Here is a 19,991-nt window from a genome sequence, read left to right as displayed (position 1 = left end):
CTATCTATCTATCGCCCTCAATTTATCTATCGCTATCTATCTATCTATCTATCTATCTATCTATCTATCTATCTATCTATCATTCTTCTTTCTATCTATCTATCTATCTAGCGCCCTCTATCTATCTATCTATCGCCCTCTATCTATCTATCGCCCTCTATCTATCTATCTATTTATCTATCGCCCTCTATCTATCTATCGCCTTCTATCTATTGCCCTCTATCTATCTATCGCCCTCTAGCTATCGCCTTCTATCTATCTATCTATCTATCTATCTATCTATCTATCTATCTATCTATCTATCTATCTATCTATCTATCTATCACCCTCTATCTATCTATCTCCCTCTATCTATCTATCGCCCTCTATCTATCTATCTATCACCCTCTAGCTACCTATCTATCTATCGCCCTCTATCTATCTATCGCCCTCTATCTATCTATCTATCTATCGCCCTCTATCTATCTATCGCCCTCTAGCTATCTATCGCCCTCTAGCTATCTATCTATCGCCCTCTATCTATCTATTTATCGCCATCACTCTATCTATCGCCCTCACTCTATCTATCGCCCTCACTCTATCTATCTATCTATCTATCTATCTATCTATCTATCTATCTATCTATCTATCTATCTATCGCACTCACTCTATCTATCTATCACATCACCACAGCATCACTCAGCACCACCACAGCATCACTCAGGGGCACCACAACATCACTCATGGGCACCACAACATCACTATGCGCTACTACAGCATCACTGAACACCACAGCATCACTCGTCGCCACCACTGCATCACTCGCCGCCACCACAACATCACTCAGCGCCACCACAGCATCAACCTGTGCAATCATTCAACAATAACTGGTTCAAATATGTTCGCTCAATGTTTCAAGCTTTATTACAAATGTCACAAAAAGATGTTAATATTTCACTTCTGTTCTTGTATTTTCTTCATAATAAAATAAAATGAACATAATCTTCACAAAATTTATTGACAAAAGTTTAAGCTATTGCCATTATAAATTACAATAAGTTTTTTTAAGTATTAATTTTAAAAACAATTACAAGCCATTGTTATTTGTAAAATATCAATACATCTAAGTCATGTAAATACAACACATATTGCGTTACAAATGCTATAGGTGTCACATTTGCGAAAGTTAAAACTATTGGCATTGTAAATGACAAAGTTATTAATTTTGCTATTTTCAAAACCAACACATAAATAAAAAATTGTCATTTACAATACCAATAGCTCAAACTTTCCTAATGCGAGACCTATTGCATTGCAAATGCTTGTTAAATATGATCTGATTTTAAAATGTATATAAATGAAATTCCCCACGTTTCTGCCTTATGTCACCCAAGAGAAACTCAATTGTGTCATTGGCGTACAATGCCATTAAAATTCCAAACTGCATGATGGTAGTTGTTTAGAGCGCCATGCATATGGTAAATATGAATGCACTAAACCTAACTTTGTTGCTATGGTTAAATCTGACGTGGTAGTTGGAAAGCACCCATGCCTCTCCTTTCTAAATTTACTCCTATCTCTCAGAAGGAAGCATTGGCTGTGATCCAGTGCTGCAAGTCAGACCCGTGCCCTCCTAAACTGAGGAAAGAGTTCGCACATTCCACCAGCGATGTGCTGTCTAAAATATGGAATACCTCCTTGTTGTTTGGCGGAGAAGGAATGAGGGATACAGGTTATTATTCTTACAATGGTTTTATTAGTCACACACAAAAAACAAGAAACGACTAAGGGTAAAGTACTGTTTCTGTTAGTCAATCAAGACAGTCCAATGTGACTCATTCCTTTTCTTCCTCAAAAGGGTCTCTGGTACGTAGTTCCTTTGGTAAGCCAGCCCGAGTCTTGTATCCTGATGGGGGGGTGGAGGGGGAAGTACCCCAAAATAAATAATAAAAAAGAAAAAACAAAGAAGGATGTCAGGAGAGTAGTTTTCTGTTTTTATCAATACATTCAGGGAAAGGGGGTGAGAGGGGTGGAACTCACACCAACTGCCAGCACCAGTGCTCCTGGATCTGTGTGATAGGGGTCATGTGAGTTTTAAATCCATCTGCGTGCTCGTTAGTGTCCTTCACTCCCCACCCCCACCCAACGTCTCCCTCGAGGTTCCGACCCTTTTTCCCCAAATTGTTCCCAGGTGGCCCGTACCTTGCTAAGCCACGTTTCTCCAGGAACGTGGCTGGCTTCTGAGCTGTGCAGGTTAGGGTCCGGTTCTCTCTTTGTCTCCGGTTCTACAGTGGGTCGGCTCCCGAGGTCCGGTCCATGTTCGACTTCGGTTTGGTCTCCCACCACCTCTTGGATTTCGGGGGCAGCGAAGAAGGTCTGCACGGCTCCTTCTTTCTTCGTGCCCCTCTCTTCCAACGCCGGAGAACGCCAAGGAACGAGAGCGAAACCCACATCTCCCTCTTTCAAGACGCGAGGGTCATGTGACGCAGTCATGTGGCTGGCTATTGTTGTTCCCGGAGAACAAGATTCTTAAAGGGGAAGTCTAATGGTTGTTCCACGGAGGGTGTCTGTAAATAAAGGAGAGGACAGGGAGAAAGATAAGGGGGAAAATGATCTGTTGTAAGGTCCTTAGTCTCCATAGCGTCCTGTAGTACTTCGTTAAACACCTCTACCGCAGACTGTTCCCGATCTGGAAACAGAGGAATGCTGGAGAGGAAGTCCGCATTCCCATTGATAGAACCTCTACGATGTCTAACTTCGAAAGAATAAGGTTGCAGAGACAAGAACCATCTTAATATCCGCGGGTTGTTTCTTTTTTTTTACGGCTCATCCACAAAAGGGGGCGTGATCTGTGTATAGGAGGAAGTGGGAGCCCTCGAGGTAGTAACGGAGTTTGTCAAAGGCCCATAAATCGCAAGACACTCCTTATCTATTACAGGATAGCGTTGTTCACAGGGATATAGTTTGCAACTGATGAACAAGATGGGGTGTTCAATGCCCTCTTCTGAAACCTGAGATAGGACAGCCCCTAGTCCCTTTTCAGAAGCATCTGTTTGGAGTAAAAAGGGTTTAGTAAAGTCAGGGGACCGCTACACAGGAGAAGAGGTGATAGCCGCTTTTAGGTCGTGAAAGGCTCTGATTGCTGTGAGTGAAGGATGAAGTAAGTCCTTAATTTTTGTTTCTTTTTTAACAGATTGGTGAGTGGAGAGGCTATTTTAGCGTATTGAGGGATGAACCTCCGGTAATAACCAAGAAGGCCCAGAAATGCCCTGACTTCTTCCTTTGTACAGGGGAATGCTGTGTGTATGATTGCCTTTATCTTTTCTTGTTGTGGTTTCGATATGTCCGTCACCGAGGAGATAGACGAGGTATTTCACCTTTTGGAACCCTATCCTTGACTTTTTTGCATTGATGTGTAGGCCTGGTGATTGAAGGGCCTGTAAGACTTGATCACAATGGTGAAGATGTGATTCCCAGGTGGGGCTATATACAACAATATCATCAAGATATGCGGACGAATATGCCTGATGACTTGATAATACCTTGTTCATAAGTCTTTGGAAAGTGGCATGTGCTTCATGTAGACCAAAGGGCAGGACAGTGAATTGGTATAAGCCTGTGGGTGTTGAAAAGGTGGTCTTCTCTTGGTCTTGTGGCCGTATGGTTTGGTTGAATAAACACTAGTGGAAGCAATGTGTGCGTAGGAACAAGCACCAGCTAGACAAAGACACCATTACAAAGAGAAGGCAGGAAGCTGTGAGCTCCTTGTAATACTAGTCTGAACCCTCAAAGCACTCTAACATAAATCAGTCCTTCACTTACTAAGCATGAAAATATATTACACACTCAAAGATCACGCTCACCTGACCCAAGCAGCCATGCTAACCACGAACTTATACACATATAAAATACACACACCAAAGACAACGCATGTTCCACTAATTTCTCCAGATTGTCTTTCGGCTTTTAATTTTTAAAATGACAGCAAGTTTGAGCGACAACAACAAACTCACGTGCCTTGCCTCATAACCATACATCGCAATACAAATTATGACTAAGAACACAGTGGCAGAGATTAAAAACAGACACCCTTCAATAAGCACTCTCTTCATTAATATATGGTAATGCAGTATTCCTCCCCTCTCCAAAGTCTAATAAAAGGGATGTTTCCGACTCTTGTTCTTCCAGCCGTCAGACAACAACGGATACGTCTGTATATATTTCTTAAAGGCATTTATAAGAGGCTGTTTAAATTTATGAAAGCTGACCATTTCCTGAGAGCATCGTGGCTATGACGAACTTACCAAATTTCTGTAATTATCCAGTGACAAACTAGGCAATACTTTAATTAAACCAAATTTAAAAGAGAAAGTTACATTTTTGTGTAAATACAGCACTGTTTCCTTTAAGGAAAATGGGTTTCAACAAAAGCTTACCTTATTGAAATGCAATCACAGACATGGTGGTCTGCATATCCTAGCAGGCCTCCATCCTTGTGATGGCCTCTAATTGAAGCGAGTTGCAATTTGAAAAGTCTCTCATTAATATTCATGAGGTAGGTCAACTTACGAACCACTCTGAATCAGAATTTTATGAGTGGATCTATTATAACATATATCAATTTGTAAAACTGTTTATCTCCACCTCCTAACATTCTCGTCCCAGTCATCTACCTTTGAGTTGATCCGACCTCATCCGTAGGGCCAACACCAGGAATTAGGAGTCGACATAACATATTCCCACCCATTAAAGATGGAAAAAGGTATGGCCGAATAGGACATGTTAAAACGCAAACATTTAGAACGCATGTTTTTACAACACGTTTTTTACATCTCAACATCCATTACAACGTATGCCATCACAACGCATGCCATCACAAGGCATTTTTAGAAACAACATTTACAACCCATTCCATTACAACACATACTATTACAACGCATACCATTACAACACATAATACTTTTAGGGCAACCGTAGGGTAAGTATTGGATCGTGTAGGGGTAAAAATTGTTATTCCCACTCCTGTGAATGCAACAGTAGGGTAAGTGTTGGATAGTGTAGGGGTAAAAAATACTATTCCGACTCCAGTGTGTGCAACAGTATTTTAAGTGTTGGATAGTGTAGGGGTAAAAATTACTATTCCCATGTACCCCAGAACCCATACCCACCATAAAACTTTAAAAAATCCCCATTACTCACCTTATAATGCGCTGTAATGGCATGCGTTGTAGTGACATACATTTTAATGGCTGCTTTGTAAAGGATGTTGCATTGTAACAGTCGCATTGTAAAGGTAGTGCATTGTAATGACTATATTGTAATGGATGTTTCCCGTTATGGCCAAGCCCACCCCTCTTCCTGATTTTTTCCTGACATATGACTGAAACTAGGGTGCTAGGAGAAGGATCTCTGCTAGGCATGGGTGACAGATCAGATCTTGCCATTCTGGGCTTTGCCAGGATAGGCCTGCCGGTGTGGGAGCTCCATTTCCAAACAGAAGGTATGTGGCAGTCCTACTGGTTGCAGTTTGTGTCTGTGACTTCTGGGTGAGTTGGGAACTGATGGGGCACGTCTAACATTTTGAAAATAATCTTCCAACCTCATGCCAGGTGCTAAAAGAAGTCTGTCTATTCGTGAGTCCTCCCTGTATGGGTCACTGTAGGTTGCAGCACAATCAGTACTGTCTTTATACGGATATTCAATTTCTAAAATGAACATGCAATATACATGCTTGCGGAGGATCAGTGTCACAGAGCGGGGCTTGCCCAAACCAGGGAGCAATTAGTGCCCATGCCACAACTTCCAATTCATTTCTGCACCCTCTCAGAGTATATGAAGGGGTGCTCGATAAATGTAAGAGGTCGTTTAAACTCTTGGGGTAATTTCTTTGTTATTATTAGTATTTGGCATTTTTATTTCTGGATTTACCACAAATGTGGTCTGGCATCATAAGAAACACCACAAGAAATCCAGACATCTAGATTTCGCCTCTGAAGATTTGCGATTTACACTCAGAAAACGATCCAGGAGATTGTTTAACACTGAGGATACTTCTTTTGTGTCGAAAGTCACAAAAATTCTCCTTGATTCTAAAGTGGATATACATGAAAGCCCAACTAAATCATATAAATGACATAAGGTTATTTCCTCTTTTCCTCTTTCATAACTGTTGATGATGAGGAGGAGGAAGTATCCCAGATGTCACATTTAAAAAGTCAAATAAAGTGATAAAGAGATTTTATCTGAAGTCCACTCCAAAATAAAATCAAATATGGGATTTCAAAAGTTCCACATGTCTTCAAATTAATAGAACCTTTTCTACAGCAGTTTATAATATCTCATTCTCCAGTCTTCCCAATTCATCAACCTGTCTTGGATGAGGTAATGAAAACATCCAGACAGAATCATAATGCCTCGCTTCAAGTCTAACCTTCGCCAATTGGACGATGTTATCAAGACATTTCCTGAATCTGTATCAGTTGATTCATTCCTTTCCAGTCTAGGGGGTCATGCATCAATGGCAGAGGAGAATATAATCAAAGACCCTACAGATTGAGCACTGAAGAAAGCTTATGCAGGGGCCAATTTAGTGATGCATGCTGGAATTTATGAAGCGTATATAAGACAATCAACGGTTTATGGTTTCAAACAACAAGCTGTTCAAGAGGGGGAAGAATGTTCTCTTATTGAGCGTCTAGAAAAGCATGTTTTATACAACATTTCATTCAATGTTGTGAGAGCAGCAGCTTTATCAGAAGGTTCAACAACTGCTGTAAATATAAATGTTTTTCTAACAGACTGGAACCCTGATTATGCACAGAAGAATGTGGTCCTCAGAATGTCGTTTAAGGGTGTTAAACTGTTTGGTCCTGAATTGGATGTGTAGCCTTATCGCATTGTCATAGACAAAAACACTCTTCTTCATCTAGGCAATCTCGTTCTTCAGTCATTGTGCTAAATTGAAAAGGTCTTTTAGACAACCTTCACAGCGTCAATATAATCTACCCATGAAGAGACAAGAAGGAGGAATCAAGCACCATGTCAATAACATAGGCAGATCTCCATCAGCAAATACGATTCAACGATTCGTCTAAACCTGAGATGGCCTAGATACGCTTTTTGTTATCTGTGGAAGGGTCAACCAGGGTTGTAACCCTTCTAGCATAACTATAAGTAGGAGGATTAGAGCAGCTATTTCATTTGCTTATAAGTCTTACAGTGCTTCTCTGCCAATAAATTACAAGGACAGGTTCACAAGAGATGTAGATGCCTCTTGGGCTGACTTCGAAAGTGTTTCTTTATCAGAAATGAGTCAAGCAAAAACCTGGACAACTCCTCACACCTTCCTGACACATAACAAGGTTCGGGGAATGGTATTGGGAGCAAACAATTTTGTTCAAAAGGTTTTGAAACCAGTATTATTGGAGTAAGACTCGTGATTTTCACTATTAAAACTTGAGTTTATGGGATTAATGCTAATTTGAGTTATTCTTTGTCCAGGTGAGCTTTGGTATTCCTCATAAGTAAATTACTCGGACTCAGATGTTAGAACGTAGGCATAATGTTCTGGTTACTTACCAGTAATCTTCATTATCCTTAGTCTATAGCCCTCATCACAGTCATTACAGCCCTCTCTCCCTTATTTGAGCTACTGGTATCAGAAGGCTTGGTAGTTCAAGAAGAGAGGTGGGCTTGGCCATACTTAATACCACACCTAAGGGGTCAGATTATGTCAAGTCCACCCTTACTTCCTGGTTTTGATACATTGGATGAGGTGGGATCACATTGTAAGGAAATGACTGTGATGAGGACTACGGACTAAATATAATGAATATTAGCTGCAAGTAATAGATGCATTACTGGTCACAAATAACGATCAGTTTTTTTAAATAGTACATGTAGCCCTAAATTACTACATAAAAAACATGTTTCAATCAAAATTTAAGTTCAATGGGTATAGAATATAATACCTGAAAAAGGTCTCAGAAGAATCAAAAAGCATTAGCTAAGGAGCTTTTATTAAAACACTACAGAAATTTCTTAGGTCTTCGTGAATAATACATAGGCATGCAGTGTGTTGTGGTGTGCTGGAGGTCAGTTATAATTAGATAATGGTTTTGTGTACCAGTGTAATGTGTTTTTATTCAAAACCATTTTAAAATATGTTTTTCAATATATTTGCAATACAAATGTGTTGCTGTTTGTACCTGTTATGCCCTTAACTTCTATAAAAAGATTTATTTGTGTGAACGACAATGACTAAGTAGAATTATGTAGCATAGCGCACAGTATATTGTTGCCCTGTTTGAATATTCATCCTTTGTATGTTTGTCTATTGAAGTGCATGTGAATGTACATGAATTATTGTTTTTTCCCGAAAAAAAATGTCTTTTTTTGTGAGCCATTCACTTAATACAGGCTTTGTTGCCTTCCTTAAATGCAATATCGTATGACTTATGCACACGTCTGAATTTCCTTCTGTGAAAGTACATTTACTGGTATAAATATTCATTCTTTGGTGCAATTGTAATTGCGAGGTTCACTGTACTTTGTTCAAACATATTTTATTTCAATATTTTCCAATCAATCATCAAAACACATTCCAATCACCCTTAATCAACAATCTCTCCTAATTCTACAATCTAGAGGCAGACACTAAAAAATCTCCCTCATTTATATTTATATTTTGTAAACAGCAAGATGAAGCAGAAAAGGGCCATAATGTTCTAACAAGGCTGTACCAGCTAATATTATTGGCAAGGTATGCAACCCCTAAACCGTATAAGCATTTGAATACTAGCATAAGAATGTTAAGTCTGACTCTGATATCAATAGGAATCTAGTGCCGTCAATGATTTGATGAGATCTAAAATGTGATCAAACGTTTTCGGGCCGAATATGAGCCGAAAGGCAGAATTTTGAATGGTTGTACTCCTTGTATTAGAAACTTGGGGAGACAAACATAAACAATGCTTCCACCATCAACCATAGTCTCTATTATGGCCCCAAAGTCCACCTCAAGCATGTTTTCAGATAGTAATTTTGTTCAGTTGATGGAAGGATCAGACTCAAATCCAAGTTCTAAACAAAGTTTTTTTAACTGTCCTCAAATATGGTAGGAACTCTAAATGAAATATCTGGTTGTGGGGCAGAGGTAAATATATATTTAGGACTCAAAAGAATAACCTCTGTTTTGTTGATGTTCAATTTCAGTTCAATATTTCCTAGCTAGCCAGCAATCTTGCATACACTTGATGTGACTATGGTAAATTTATCCGCAGGCCTTTGACCCGAAGATAAGTTGCTTGTTACCAACACAAGAATGTAAATGCAGCACTTAATATCAAGTACGGTCTGCTAAGTGTCTAATAAAACCATTAATGAAAAGGAGCATTAATGCTAAACTTGAGGACGCCCAGATGTGGGGGTTGGAGGTACTGTAATAAATGAAACAAGTTTGACTCAACCTGTTCACTCTATTCATTTATTTTTTTACATGCTATTATATTTGAAAGGAATACCACATGATACTGCTATATATTGTACTATTTTGTGCTAATTTCTATACTTTACATTGATTCAACTATATAATTGAGGTGGGAAAATGTAATTTTTCCAAAGTAGGGAAAATAAATAAATAATAGAATGAAATAATGAATGTGAAATATGGACTTCGAATCCAGTTCTGAAAGTATATTATGGAGGTGATCAAAACTCTAAATAACACAATTTACTTTTAGCTATAGTGCCATAATATCCTGTTTATTCACTTCTTAATCAGTTAAGGTGTCCCTGCTTGCTGTAACTTCTGGATGTGGCTGTATTGTTTTCGACAGTCCATGCCGTACTCTTTACCATAGTTTGTAAAATCAGCTGTCTGGGTTGTAAGATTTTTGTGTTTCTTAGCAGTTGCTCTACAGCACCTTCAGAGGACACTGCACCTGTTGAAGGCATGATGCGTGTTGGAAAGGCTGTGAAGGTGCTGACCTTGTAAGTGGTAGAGAAACAGGGAAAAGATAAGAAAGTAAAACAAAAAGCGATATAAGAAAACAGAGAATAAGAACAGAGCAAAACCCAATGTCAACATGGGGCAGGTGAAATTTGCTCAGAAATACAGAACATCAGAGATAGAGAGAGAGAGAAGAGACTGAAAGAAGACCAGAAAGAGAGACCCAGAGATTGAAAGAGAGATGACGAGAGATATTGTGAGGCCAAGAAGGTGAACCCCATTCAGTAAAGATCAGTAGTGCTTCAAAGTAAAGAAAATATTAAATTAGAATTTAAGTGCAAAGGGACTTTAGTTGTTTGTTCTGGCTGTCATAAAGTGCTATATTGGTTACTTAATTCCTTTATTTATGTAAACCTCCATAAGGCTGTCTCAAAGTTCCTCAGGAGTAGGGGATAGGAAAAGTGGGGCAAGAAGAAAAGAAGGAAGGACACAAGGCAGGGGATGGGGGTGAGGAAAGAGCCTTCATTCAGAAGGTTCTTTCCAAGTCATTAGTTTCATACAGAGAAGGGCAAGAGCGCTTTATCGTTGCTATGGCTGAGGGTGATAGAAGAGTTGATGGCTGACAGAGTAGAAATCCTAGCATACTATTTGAAAGGTAATGAGATGTGTCAGAGAAAGTGACATGTTGGCAAGAAGCTGCTGCAAAGTGACTAAAGTCAGACCTCTCCTGAACCTTCCATAACAGTTACATCTAGCACCCCCCCCCCCTCCTCACAGGGAGATAGGGAGGGAGAGCAGGACTTCCGAGAGGACAGAAGCCATCAGGGATAGAGATGCTGTTTCTTTAACAGTTGTTTCAGAGGATGAGAGGGAAAGGAGTAGATTTGACGAAGGACCAGCATTTGAAATGCACTCTACTGTGTGTGTGCAGGTGTTTGCTGTCTTACAGTAATTACTTTGTGCTCTTCCTCTAAAATCGAAGATGTTTGGGCCTGTCTATCAAATCCAGTTTTCTGCCTGTTGTAACATATTATACACTAGAATGTTGGCACCTCTATTTTCTCACACTACGTGTTTATCCAACTACTTTTTTATAGTATTTCTGAGTTAGCCAAATTGCACCTGTTAGAATCCAGTTTACCAATTAATTTTTTCAGGAAATTCTCTGTTATGCTACTACTTAGCATTCGCCCAGGAAGCCTTATTTCAAGGTCATTGTTCGTCAAACAGGCATACCTTGCACCAAATAAATCTCAATGCACAGTTGCCTAATATTTTCAGGAAGGCTAATGCTATTTAATATTCTTCTGTTAAGTACTGCCAGTATTCATGGGTGTGGTGCATGTTTGGGTATTGGTTGTGTGCTGTAATTCACAAAGATGCCAATGGGCGCTAAAGTGATATCACAAACCACTTGAAGACCAATCCCATCATGCCTTGATCCACCCATACACATTCAGAGGCTCCTATTCTCTGCTCATAGCAGTTGTCTCCAGTACTACCATCATGTCCTGCAAACAATTTAAGGGCACTGTATGCTGAGAATTGCAGTATGAACAAAACCACAACTAAACAACAGTGTACACCATTTGCCTAACTTTTCTTCTAAAGCTGCCTCTGGGGGAGGACGCCCAAATATCTTTTTTTAACTGTTTTTTCAAATTCCTAATAATAATAAAATAGGTTTATAAAGAGCTCGAGTGCCTTGGCGTCTTGGCACTGAGGAGAGTAAAAAAGAGGCTGCTCTATTAGTAGTGTTACTTAATTAATGAGGGAACAGCCAAGTTTTGAGTAATTTCCTAAAAAACTGTCTGTTTGGCTGCAACCTCATTGCGATGGGCATTTTGTTCCACAAGGAGGCTGCACGGTGAGATAGATTCCTACCTCCCCATCGCGCTCTACGGATTTTAGAAATCTGTACCAGACCTGCATTTGTGGATCTTAGATTTCTCTGGGGGGCATAACAGGCAAACAATTTTTGTATGTCCCCAGCTCCACCTCGGTAGAGTACCTTATGGGTCAAACAGAGAGCCTTAAATTCCTCTTGCTGCTGAATGGGAAGCCAATGCAATGCTCTTATACCGGCAGATGTGAGATGAGCTTTGGGGAAATTAAAAGCAGTCGAGCCGCCGCATTTTGTAATGACTGCAGTTTAGTCAGTTGAGCCTTATCAATTCTCAAATAGAGTGCATTACGGTAATCTAGTTTGGAAAAAAATAGTGCTACCAGCACAGTTTTTCTAAGTTCCTGGGGAATAAAGGAAAATCTTACACAGGGTCTTGAATAAGAAAAAGCATATGGACGTTGGGGGCGTGGCCACGGCGGCAACCGTAATGGCCGCTCTGCCGTGAAGCTCCTCTGGGCGGGCACCCAAATCGGACGATACGGAATGTAATCCACGTCCCAGCCATCCCTAACTGCATCGTCCAGCCGCCTGATGGTCCGGGGCAGCCTTGGAGACGTTCCTGAGCCGCGGGGACGGCTGATTGCTGCAGCCGCGACGGAGGGAATCTGAGGCCCCCTGAGCCTGGCGCCATCTTCCCCGCCACACTGGAGAGTCGGGGGAGTGCGCCTCGGCGGACTGCGGCCGCGCCGCCACCCCTTTAATTCCCTGTCTCCGGCGCTTTCGCGCGCTGCTTCCCCCTGGCCGCTCGGCCCGTCTTGGCCCTGGTTCCGGTCTCTCGGGGGTGGCTGCTATTTGGGCCTACACGGGGAGTGGAGCCGGGGACTGGATTTGGGTCTTGGGCCGGGTTGGAGGGGAGTGCTGCGGGCGAGTTCGGGGGTCCGGGTGGAGGGGGGTGCGAGCTTGCTGGTCGGTCCGGGGGTGCGCCCTGGTAACGTGCGGCAGTCCCGCCGTGCGCCTGAACACCGCGCCACCCTCCGTCGCCCCGCAAGGCGGCTGCTGCGGACGCCTCGGTTGGGAGGCCTAATACTGATCCCAGCGGCGCCATTTTGAGCTCCTCGGCTGCCCACATCCCTGCTACCTTGACTGCGGCTTGGGCCTTCGCCTGCTGACCTGTCCACGGGTCCGGTTGCTGGGGGCCGACCTGCCTCTGCCATTGATCCCCGCTCACCTCCACTGTCGCAGAGACTGCGGCCACGCCACACATCCACCACGATGGGGAAAAAAGACCCGGCCCAAAAGACTCTCAATTTCGACAAGGCTCTCCCTGTCGCTGATCCCCCTCCGGGCGCTGCTGCTGGAGTCCTGGGGACACAGCCTGCTGGAGATGTGGCGTCCATGATGGCCACTATAATGGGGGAGATGCGGGCTGGCTTCAAAGCCCTGGATACTAGGTTCGACAGCTTGGAGCAGAAGCTATCCGCCATCAACTCCACAGTACAAGCCCACGATAGGCGTCTGGACTTGGCGGAGTCTAGAATATCCGACCTTGACGACGACTCCTCGAAAACCCGAAAGAGACTCGAAAGGGTGGAGAAAATTCTAAAGGAAGTTGCCATCAAAAACGAGGATTTGGAGGCGCGTGGCAGGCGCAATAACATCAGAATCCTTGGCGTGGCGGAGACGACTGCCATTGGCCGGTTTGATACCTTTGTGGAAACTCTCCTTATCGAACTGTTTGGTAAAGACACGTTTACATCTGGTTTTGTTGTGGAGAGGGCACATAGGTCATTGGGACCTAGGCCGAGCTCGGGACAGCTACCCCGGCCCATCATCGCAAGGATTATGAACTTCAGAGACCGAGATGCCGCGCTTCGGGCGGCGCGAGAAATGGGTGAGATGCGATGGCAGGGGAGCAGGCTGTCATTCTTCCCGGACTATACAGTTATGGTGCAAGAGGCCCGGAGAAAATACACCAGCGTCAAGGCGGCTCTTCGTAACCTGGGCCTAAAATACAATATGCTCTACCCAGCTCGACTGAAAGTGGACATCAATGGCCGGTATCGCATCTTTGACTCTCCAGCTGAGGTTCAAGACTTCTGTCACACTTATAAGTCTGGGCCTGGTTCGGCCCCCGGCTCTAGGCCCACTTCTCCCCCGCAGTCGGACACGCAGGTCAGCGCTGACCTGTTCACAGACGCTGGACAGGGCTGATTGCTCACTCCGCTTTAGTCTTAGATCCTTTATTGGTTGCGGGAGTGGTTACTGTTCCTTCATGTTTATCCGGTTGTGACATTCTCAATGTTCCGTTGGATTGCCCGCCCGGGGGTTAGCGTTGCCTCCCCCCCTAGCACGGGCTGATATGTATCGTAGCGTCTTCTGGGGGTTTCTAGCTTGTGTAGTGCTACCATGTATGCCAGTTGTTCCTACATTGCACTCGCTGTTATGCCTTTCAGATTTGCAAAAGGGGGGGTTCTGCCTCTCACGGGTTGTTGGGAGGCTGGGTGGGGGTGGGGGGTGGGGTTGTTTGTATTTTTTGTGTTGTTTTCTTCTCCTTTATATTGATCGCGAGACACATGGCACTGGTTTGTTCAAGGGTGGCCTTCTGCCCACGATTTTCGGATTGGCTCTATGGCCCGAGTAGGATTGCAGACTGGACCCTCTATGCTAAATTTGATGACCTGGAATGTCCGGGGCTTGAACTCCACCTGGAAAAGGAAACAGGTCTTACAGTATGCAGCAAGACATAATGTGGATATTTTAGTACTGCAGGAAACACACATGGTTCACTCAGACACTCCCTCCTTTGCACGGAGCTGGGGCGCACACAGAGTGTTTTCTTGCTTCAGTAGATATGCTCGGGGGGTGGCGGTCTTGGTGCACAAACGCTTACCCTTTGTCCTGACTGGTAGCAGGGTGGACCAGGAGGGACGATATGTGATTTTGCATGGGCTGCTGTTTGGGTACAAGATTTCCATTGTGGGGGTTTATGGCCCTAATGTCGACTCCCCGGCTGCCTCGCTGACCTGCACATGTCTCTGGTTCACGCAGATATTGACCTTCTGGCGTTGGGGGGCGATTTTAACCTGTTAATGAACCCCGGCAGGGACAGCACATCCCCCTCCCCTGACCGCAAACCATTATCCCGCGCGGCGATGGCGGATCTATGCTCCCACTTTACACTACAGGACATTGAGGCTACCCGTAATGCCACCTCCCCGTCCTTCACACACCACTCTGGCTACCACAACACGAGTACCAGGATTGACTACTGGCTATTGTCCCCGGGCTTAGCGGGATGGGTTACTGATTTGCGCACGCTACCACGCACCATATCTGACCACTCTCCGGTGATTCTGGCGCTTGCGATCCCCAGGCTGGGTGGGTATGAGAGGCAATGGAGATTCCCTGGGCGCGCATTGACGGACCCAGTTTTCACGGAGGAGATCCGCTCGGCGATTGAGGACTATTTTGACCTCAACACCGGCTCCGTGACTGCGTGGGCCACACTATGGGAGGGATTCAAAGCAACAATCAGGGGGGTCTGCATCACCAAGCACGTAGGGGCTCTGAGTGAGATACGGTCTACCCTATCCCGCATTGAGACTGACCTTTCGGCCATTGAATCTCGGATCCTGACTGACCCCTCCCCTGCCAACGAAGCCAAACGCACCGAGCACCTGTTAGAGTTCAGAGACGCGGCGGACAGGGAACTCAAATACTTAGGCAAGTACCATTCGGCCCGCCAATATGGCGAGGGGGACAGACCGGGACGATTATTGGCGCAATTGTTGCGCCCCCCCCGGCAGGCAGCGTACATCACACAGATTGTGGCTTCAGATGGCACACCTCACTTCACCACTCCTGACATTTGCAACACTTTCTTGTCTTATTACAAGCATCTCTACAAATCTGCCCTAACGGGGGAAAATCGCGACCCTGGTCCCTACATCAACGAAATAGCCATGGTATTCTTGGAAAAGTACATGCAAGACTACTTGGCGCACCCTATTACTCCCGAACTGATCGCAGAAGCGATAGACTCGCTGAAAGGTTCCTCGGCGCCGGGCCTGGACGGTTTCACAGCCGATTTTTATCAAACATTCAAGGAGGAGTTGGTTCCCATCCTGGTCGAGGTGTACGCTGAGGCCCTGGAGTCTGGTGTTCTCCCTCCTACGCTCCGTGAGGCGGTTATTGTCTTGCTACCCAAACCTGGCCGAGACCCAACGATCTGGGGTTCCTATCGCCCGCTGTCACTCCTAAACCTAGACTATAAAATCCTTGCCAAGGTGCTCGCTATGCGGCTCGCGCTACTAGTGAATTCCATCATTTCACCGGTTCAGTCTGGCTTCCTGCCCCAAAGGTCAACTTCCCTGAACCTCCGCACGATCTTCTCTGTCCTACATAGAATTGATCCGACCGTTCGGACTTTCTGGACACTGAGAAGGCGTTTGATACCTTGGAGTGGCCCTTTTTTCTGGACGTGATGCGTAGGATGGGCATGCCGGCTATGTTCGTGGCGACCGTCGAATTGCTTTACACGGCTCCCACGGCGCGTCTTCGCCTAAATGGTACTATCACCGACAGGTTCACTCTGTCTAGAGGTACCCGCCAGGGATGCCCCTCATCCCCCTTACTTTTTATTTTGGCTATGGACCCTCTGGTCCGTCACTTTCAGGAGAAGCACTTGCACAGGGGGCAACAGTTCCGCACAGGGCCTCTGCTTGTATCGCTCTACGCGGACGACATGGTTCTGTACATCCGCGCCCCAGAAACCAACCTGCAGCCTCTACTGGCGGAGATTATACGCTTTGGTGATTACTCTGGCCTCAGGGTTAATTGGCACAAGTCACAGCTGTTCCCCCTAACCCTTGCCACTACAAGGTGGCCTTGTTCCCTCCCATTGGAATGGTGCGAGGACTCCGTTAAATACCTAGGGATTCATATACACTTGGATACCGTGGCTATCATTCGCATGAATTATGGCCGAGCCCTCGATTTCTTGGAAGATAACACTGATAGATGGCTCCGCCTTCCCCTGTCGATGGCTGGGCGCATCGCCATAGTGAAAATGGTGGTACTGCCCCGGTTCTTATATCTATTCAACAACATCCCCATCCCTCTAACTCGGGTCTTTTTCGCGCAGCTGCGCACCGCTCTGCTGAGGCTGGTTTGGGGTGGGAAGCGTCCTCGCCTAGCCTGGAGTGCGTTGACACTGCCATATGAGAGGGGGGGCTTTGGGGTCCCGGACTTCTACCTCTATTACCTGGTTGCCCAGTGCTCGTATGCCCACTCCTGGTTCCACCCGGACGCCAGGATTCAACACTTGAAACCTGAAGCTGACGCCGCTCTCCCTGTATCTCTGAACAATGTACTCCCTAAGGGCCTTCCTCGCGATCCACATGACATACTTCCTCTTACCACCACGGCTTGGGCCTGGGACAAACTCAGGCGTCTACTGCGGGTTGACACTTTGTACTCACAGGCCCTCCCACTACCCAACCCTCATTGGCTCCCCATCACTGGCGAAACATTGATCTGTCATACACTAGCTAAATACCAACTGACTACGATCGGTGACTTATTCCCCGACGGCCACGCGCTTTCCGTTTCCGAGGACCCTCGCTTCTCGGAACGCACTTTCATGGACACCTTTGTGTTTGCTAGAATCAAGGCATTGATGCGTTCCACGTTCCACACCTTCCCGTTGCCACCGGACGACACTTTAGCACTCACTTCTATTATCCAGAATACTTCGGGGTCCCACGTGGTGTCCAAACTTTACAAATTATGCTTATCCTCACTCCCATCGTCGGATGAGGCGGTTCGTGCCGCTTGGGAAGCGGATCTGGGCACCCAGATCTCTGACGATCAATGGGCCGCATGTTGTGCCACGACCAGGGAGGTATCGATGAATAACAGACACAAGCTAATTCATTTCAAATTCCTTCGTCGACTATACCACACCCCAGCGATGGCCCACAGAATCGACCCCGCGCGCCCCCACACCTGCCCCAAATGCAACGCCCCACAGGCGGACTTTGCCCATCTGTCCTGGACATGCCTAGAACTCCACACCTTTTGGGTTGCTATACATGATACACTGGGTGAGATTTTGGGTCTACCATTGGCAGTCTTACCAGAGATTGCCCTGATGGGCTTTATGTCCGACTTTCCCCGAAAGATACGTAAATTGGCATCGATCTGCTTCCTTCTGGCCAAGAGGGAGGTAGCACTGCACTGGTGTGCGAGACGGGCTCCTACAGTTGCCGCTTGGCTGCGAAGTGTGGCTTATTGCAATGTCAATAGTGTGGAATATTCTGACCAACTCCCGGCAACCTCCCGCCCCACTGACATATGGGTCCCATATCGCCGATACATTGCGGGGAAGACGAGGGAAGCTTCGTCTCAGTCCTTGCACCCCAAAAAAGCATATGGACGTTAGGTGATTTATCTGGCCTGCAAATTTCAGTTGGTTATCAAACACCACTCCTAAATTCCTAGCCTTTAGGGTCGGACATGGACATTCACCCGCCTTAGAGGGCCACCACAACCAATTCCACAGGGTAGGGCCCCTGCCAAACTCCATTACCTCCATTTTCTCAGTGATCATTTTTACGACATTTTGGCTCATCCAGCGCATGGTTTCAGACGACAAACAGATATGGAAGCTGATGGCAGTCGCCTCAGGCTGTTTAGATATTGATACAATGAGCTGGGAGTCATCAGCATATACGACCAAATTAAAGCCAAAATCTCTGACAATACTGGCCAGCGGGGTGACATACATATATGTTGAATAGAGTCGGTGATAAGGTCTTCCAATAAGGTTTTCCACCTCCCGTGCGGCACCCCGCACGGGAGGTGGAAAGTCTCAGATTGTAAATGATCCCAGTAAATAGTCTGCTCCCTATCTGCTAGAAAGGAGGTGAGAAGGATTGAGACCAATGCAACCACCAAAAGTGTGTTTCAGAATGCACAATATCCCACTGATTGTCCTTGAAACAAGAATACGATATTTGAAATCCTATCTGGTGTAACAATACAGTGTGTATTAAAATGTGTCACTAACCTCCACTCCTCCCTCAGCATCTAGGTTTACGCAGCCTTTGGCACACCATTGCAATGGAACAAATGACACATAAATTGTATTTTAAAGAAAAAAAGGTCCTGTGCCTATGGACGCCTCTCACTGAATACATGACTGGCCTAGAATTCTTCTGCTTCCAACACACCAGGCGTCCTGTCCTTCACATATGTGACTCGCTGGAGTAGGGAGGGCGCCCCCCTCGCCCCCACTAAGGGCCTGTAATGAGAGGTTCACAGAATTCATTCAGAGCCCACCCACTGCCTACCACATTCCCATTACCAAGAAGACTCGGTTGGAGACCCCTCAACCCTCTATGGGTCCCCCCCTCACCCTCCCCATTACTTCTATTGATGCGCATTCCGATTAGGCATACAACGGCACAGGAGCAAGGCACCATACCCCTCTCCTGGGATGTTATTGCCTTCCCTACCCTCTTGTCTGTGACAGTGTTAATATATTTATTGAAGAAGAAAAATCTGTTAGTGCTGCCAATGTTATGTGTATGCTAATTGGTGCATTTGACCTCTACAATGCAAATGTTCTGTAACATAAAAAATTCTAAAAAAACAGTTTGAGTAAAAAGAAATGGGTCACGGATGCCTCGGCTCGTGAAGCTAGTTGCAAAGGCAGGCATGACTTGGGTGGTACTGGCACACATGATGCAGTGTAGTCTGTTGGGACTCTGCACCTGGAAGCCCGCACACAAACGATGCCATGTTCTAGGGCCTGGCAGATTACAAAAGTTGTCCGGCAAAGCTATCATCAAAAAATATTGTATAGTTTTTGGCTTACCTGATGTTGGTTCCTCCGGCCAGCATTTTTCTTTGCTTCTTTCTTAGCTTCTTCCTGGAGGTTGGTGCTGGCGACCTGTTCTTCTTTGAATGTTGTCCATCTCTTGCATTCAATAAAGAGTGCTCTAAGGGAATCTGCAAAGAGAAGAATTAAGAGAGCCCTTACTACAGATGACTGCAATACAAAGGTGGTTAGGCGTGCATTATTTTTGTTGTGTGGATTTGTAATTATCATACTGGATACTCTGACTGTACTCATCAGTATCTGTCTTCCTTGAAGTTCCTGAAACATAAAAACAGTATATAGTTGAATTGGGAGAAGCGCACATTATACTCATA

The 19,991-nt window shown here is 45.0% G+C and overlaps 1 protein-coding gene across 1 annotated transcript in view; it reads right to left on the bottom strand.

Moving 5' to 3' along the window:
• LOC147731073 (uncharacterized) overlaps window positions 1-19,991 on the bottom strand; it is a 77,976-nt gene that overhangs the window by 46,925 nt on the left and 11,060 nt on the right. Inside the window, exon 2 of the mRNA XM_086954141.1 lies at window positions 19,654-19,787. Coding sequence (XP_086810267.1) covers window positions 19,654-19,787 — 134 coding nt within the window. The remainder of the gene's footprint in view (window positions 1-19,653; window positions 19,788-19,991) is intronic.

The sequence above is a fragment of the Lissotriton vulgaris genome, chromosome 2_1 (genome assembly GCF_964263255.1).
Source record: "Lissotriton vulgaris chromosome 2_1, aLisVul1.2, whole genome shotgun sequence".
NCBI classification, from domain to species: Eukaryota; Metazoa; Chordata; class Amphibia; order Caudata; family Salamandridae; genus Lissotriton; species Lissotriton vulgaris.
The sequence above is the reverse complement of the archived record's forward strand: the minus strand, read 5'-3'. Positions and strand labels throughout refer to the sequence as shown.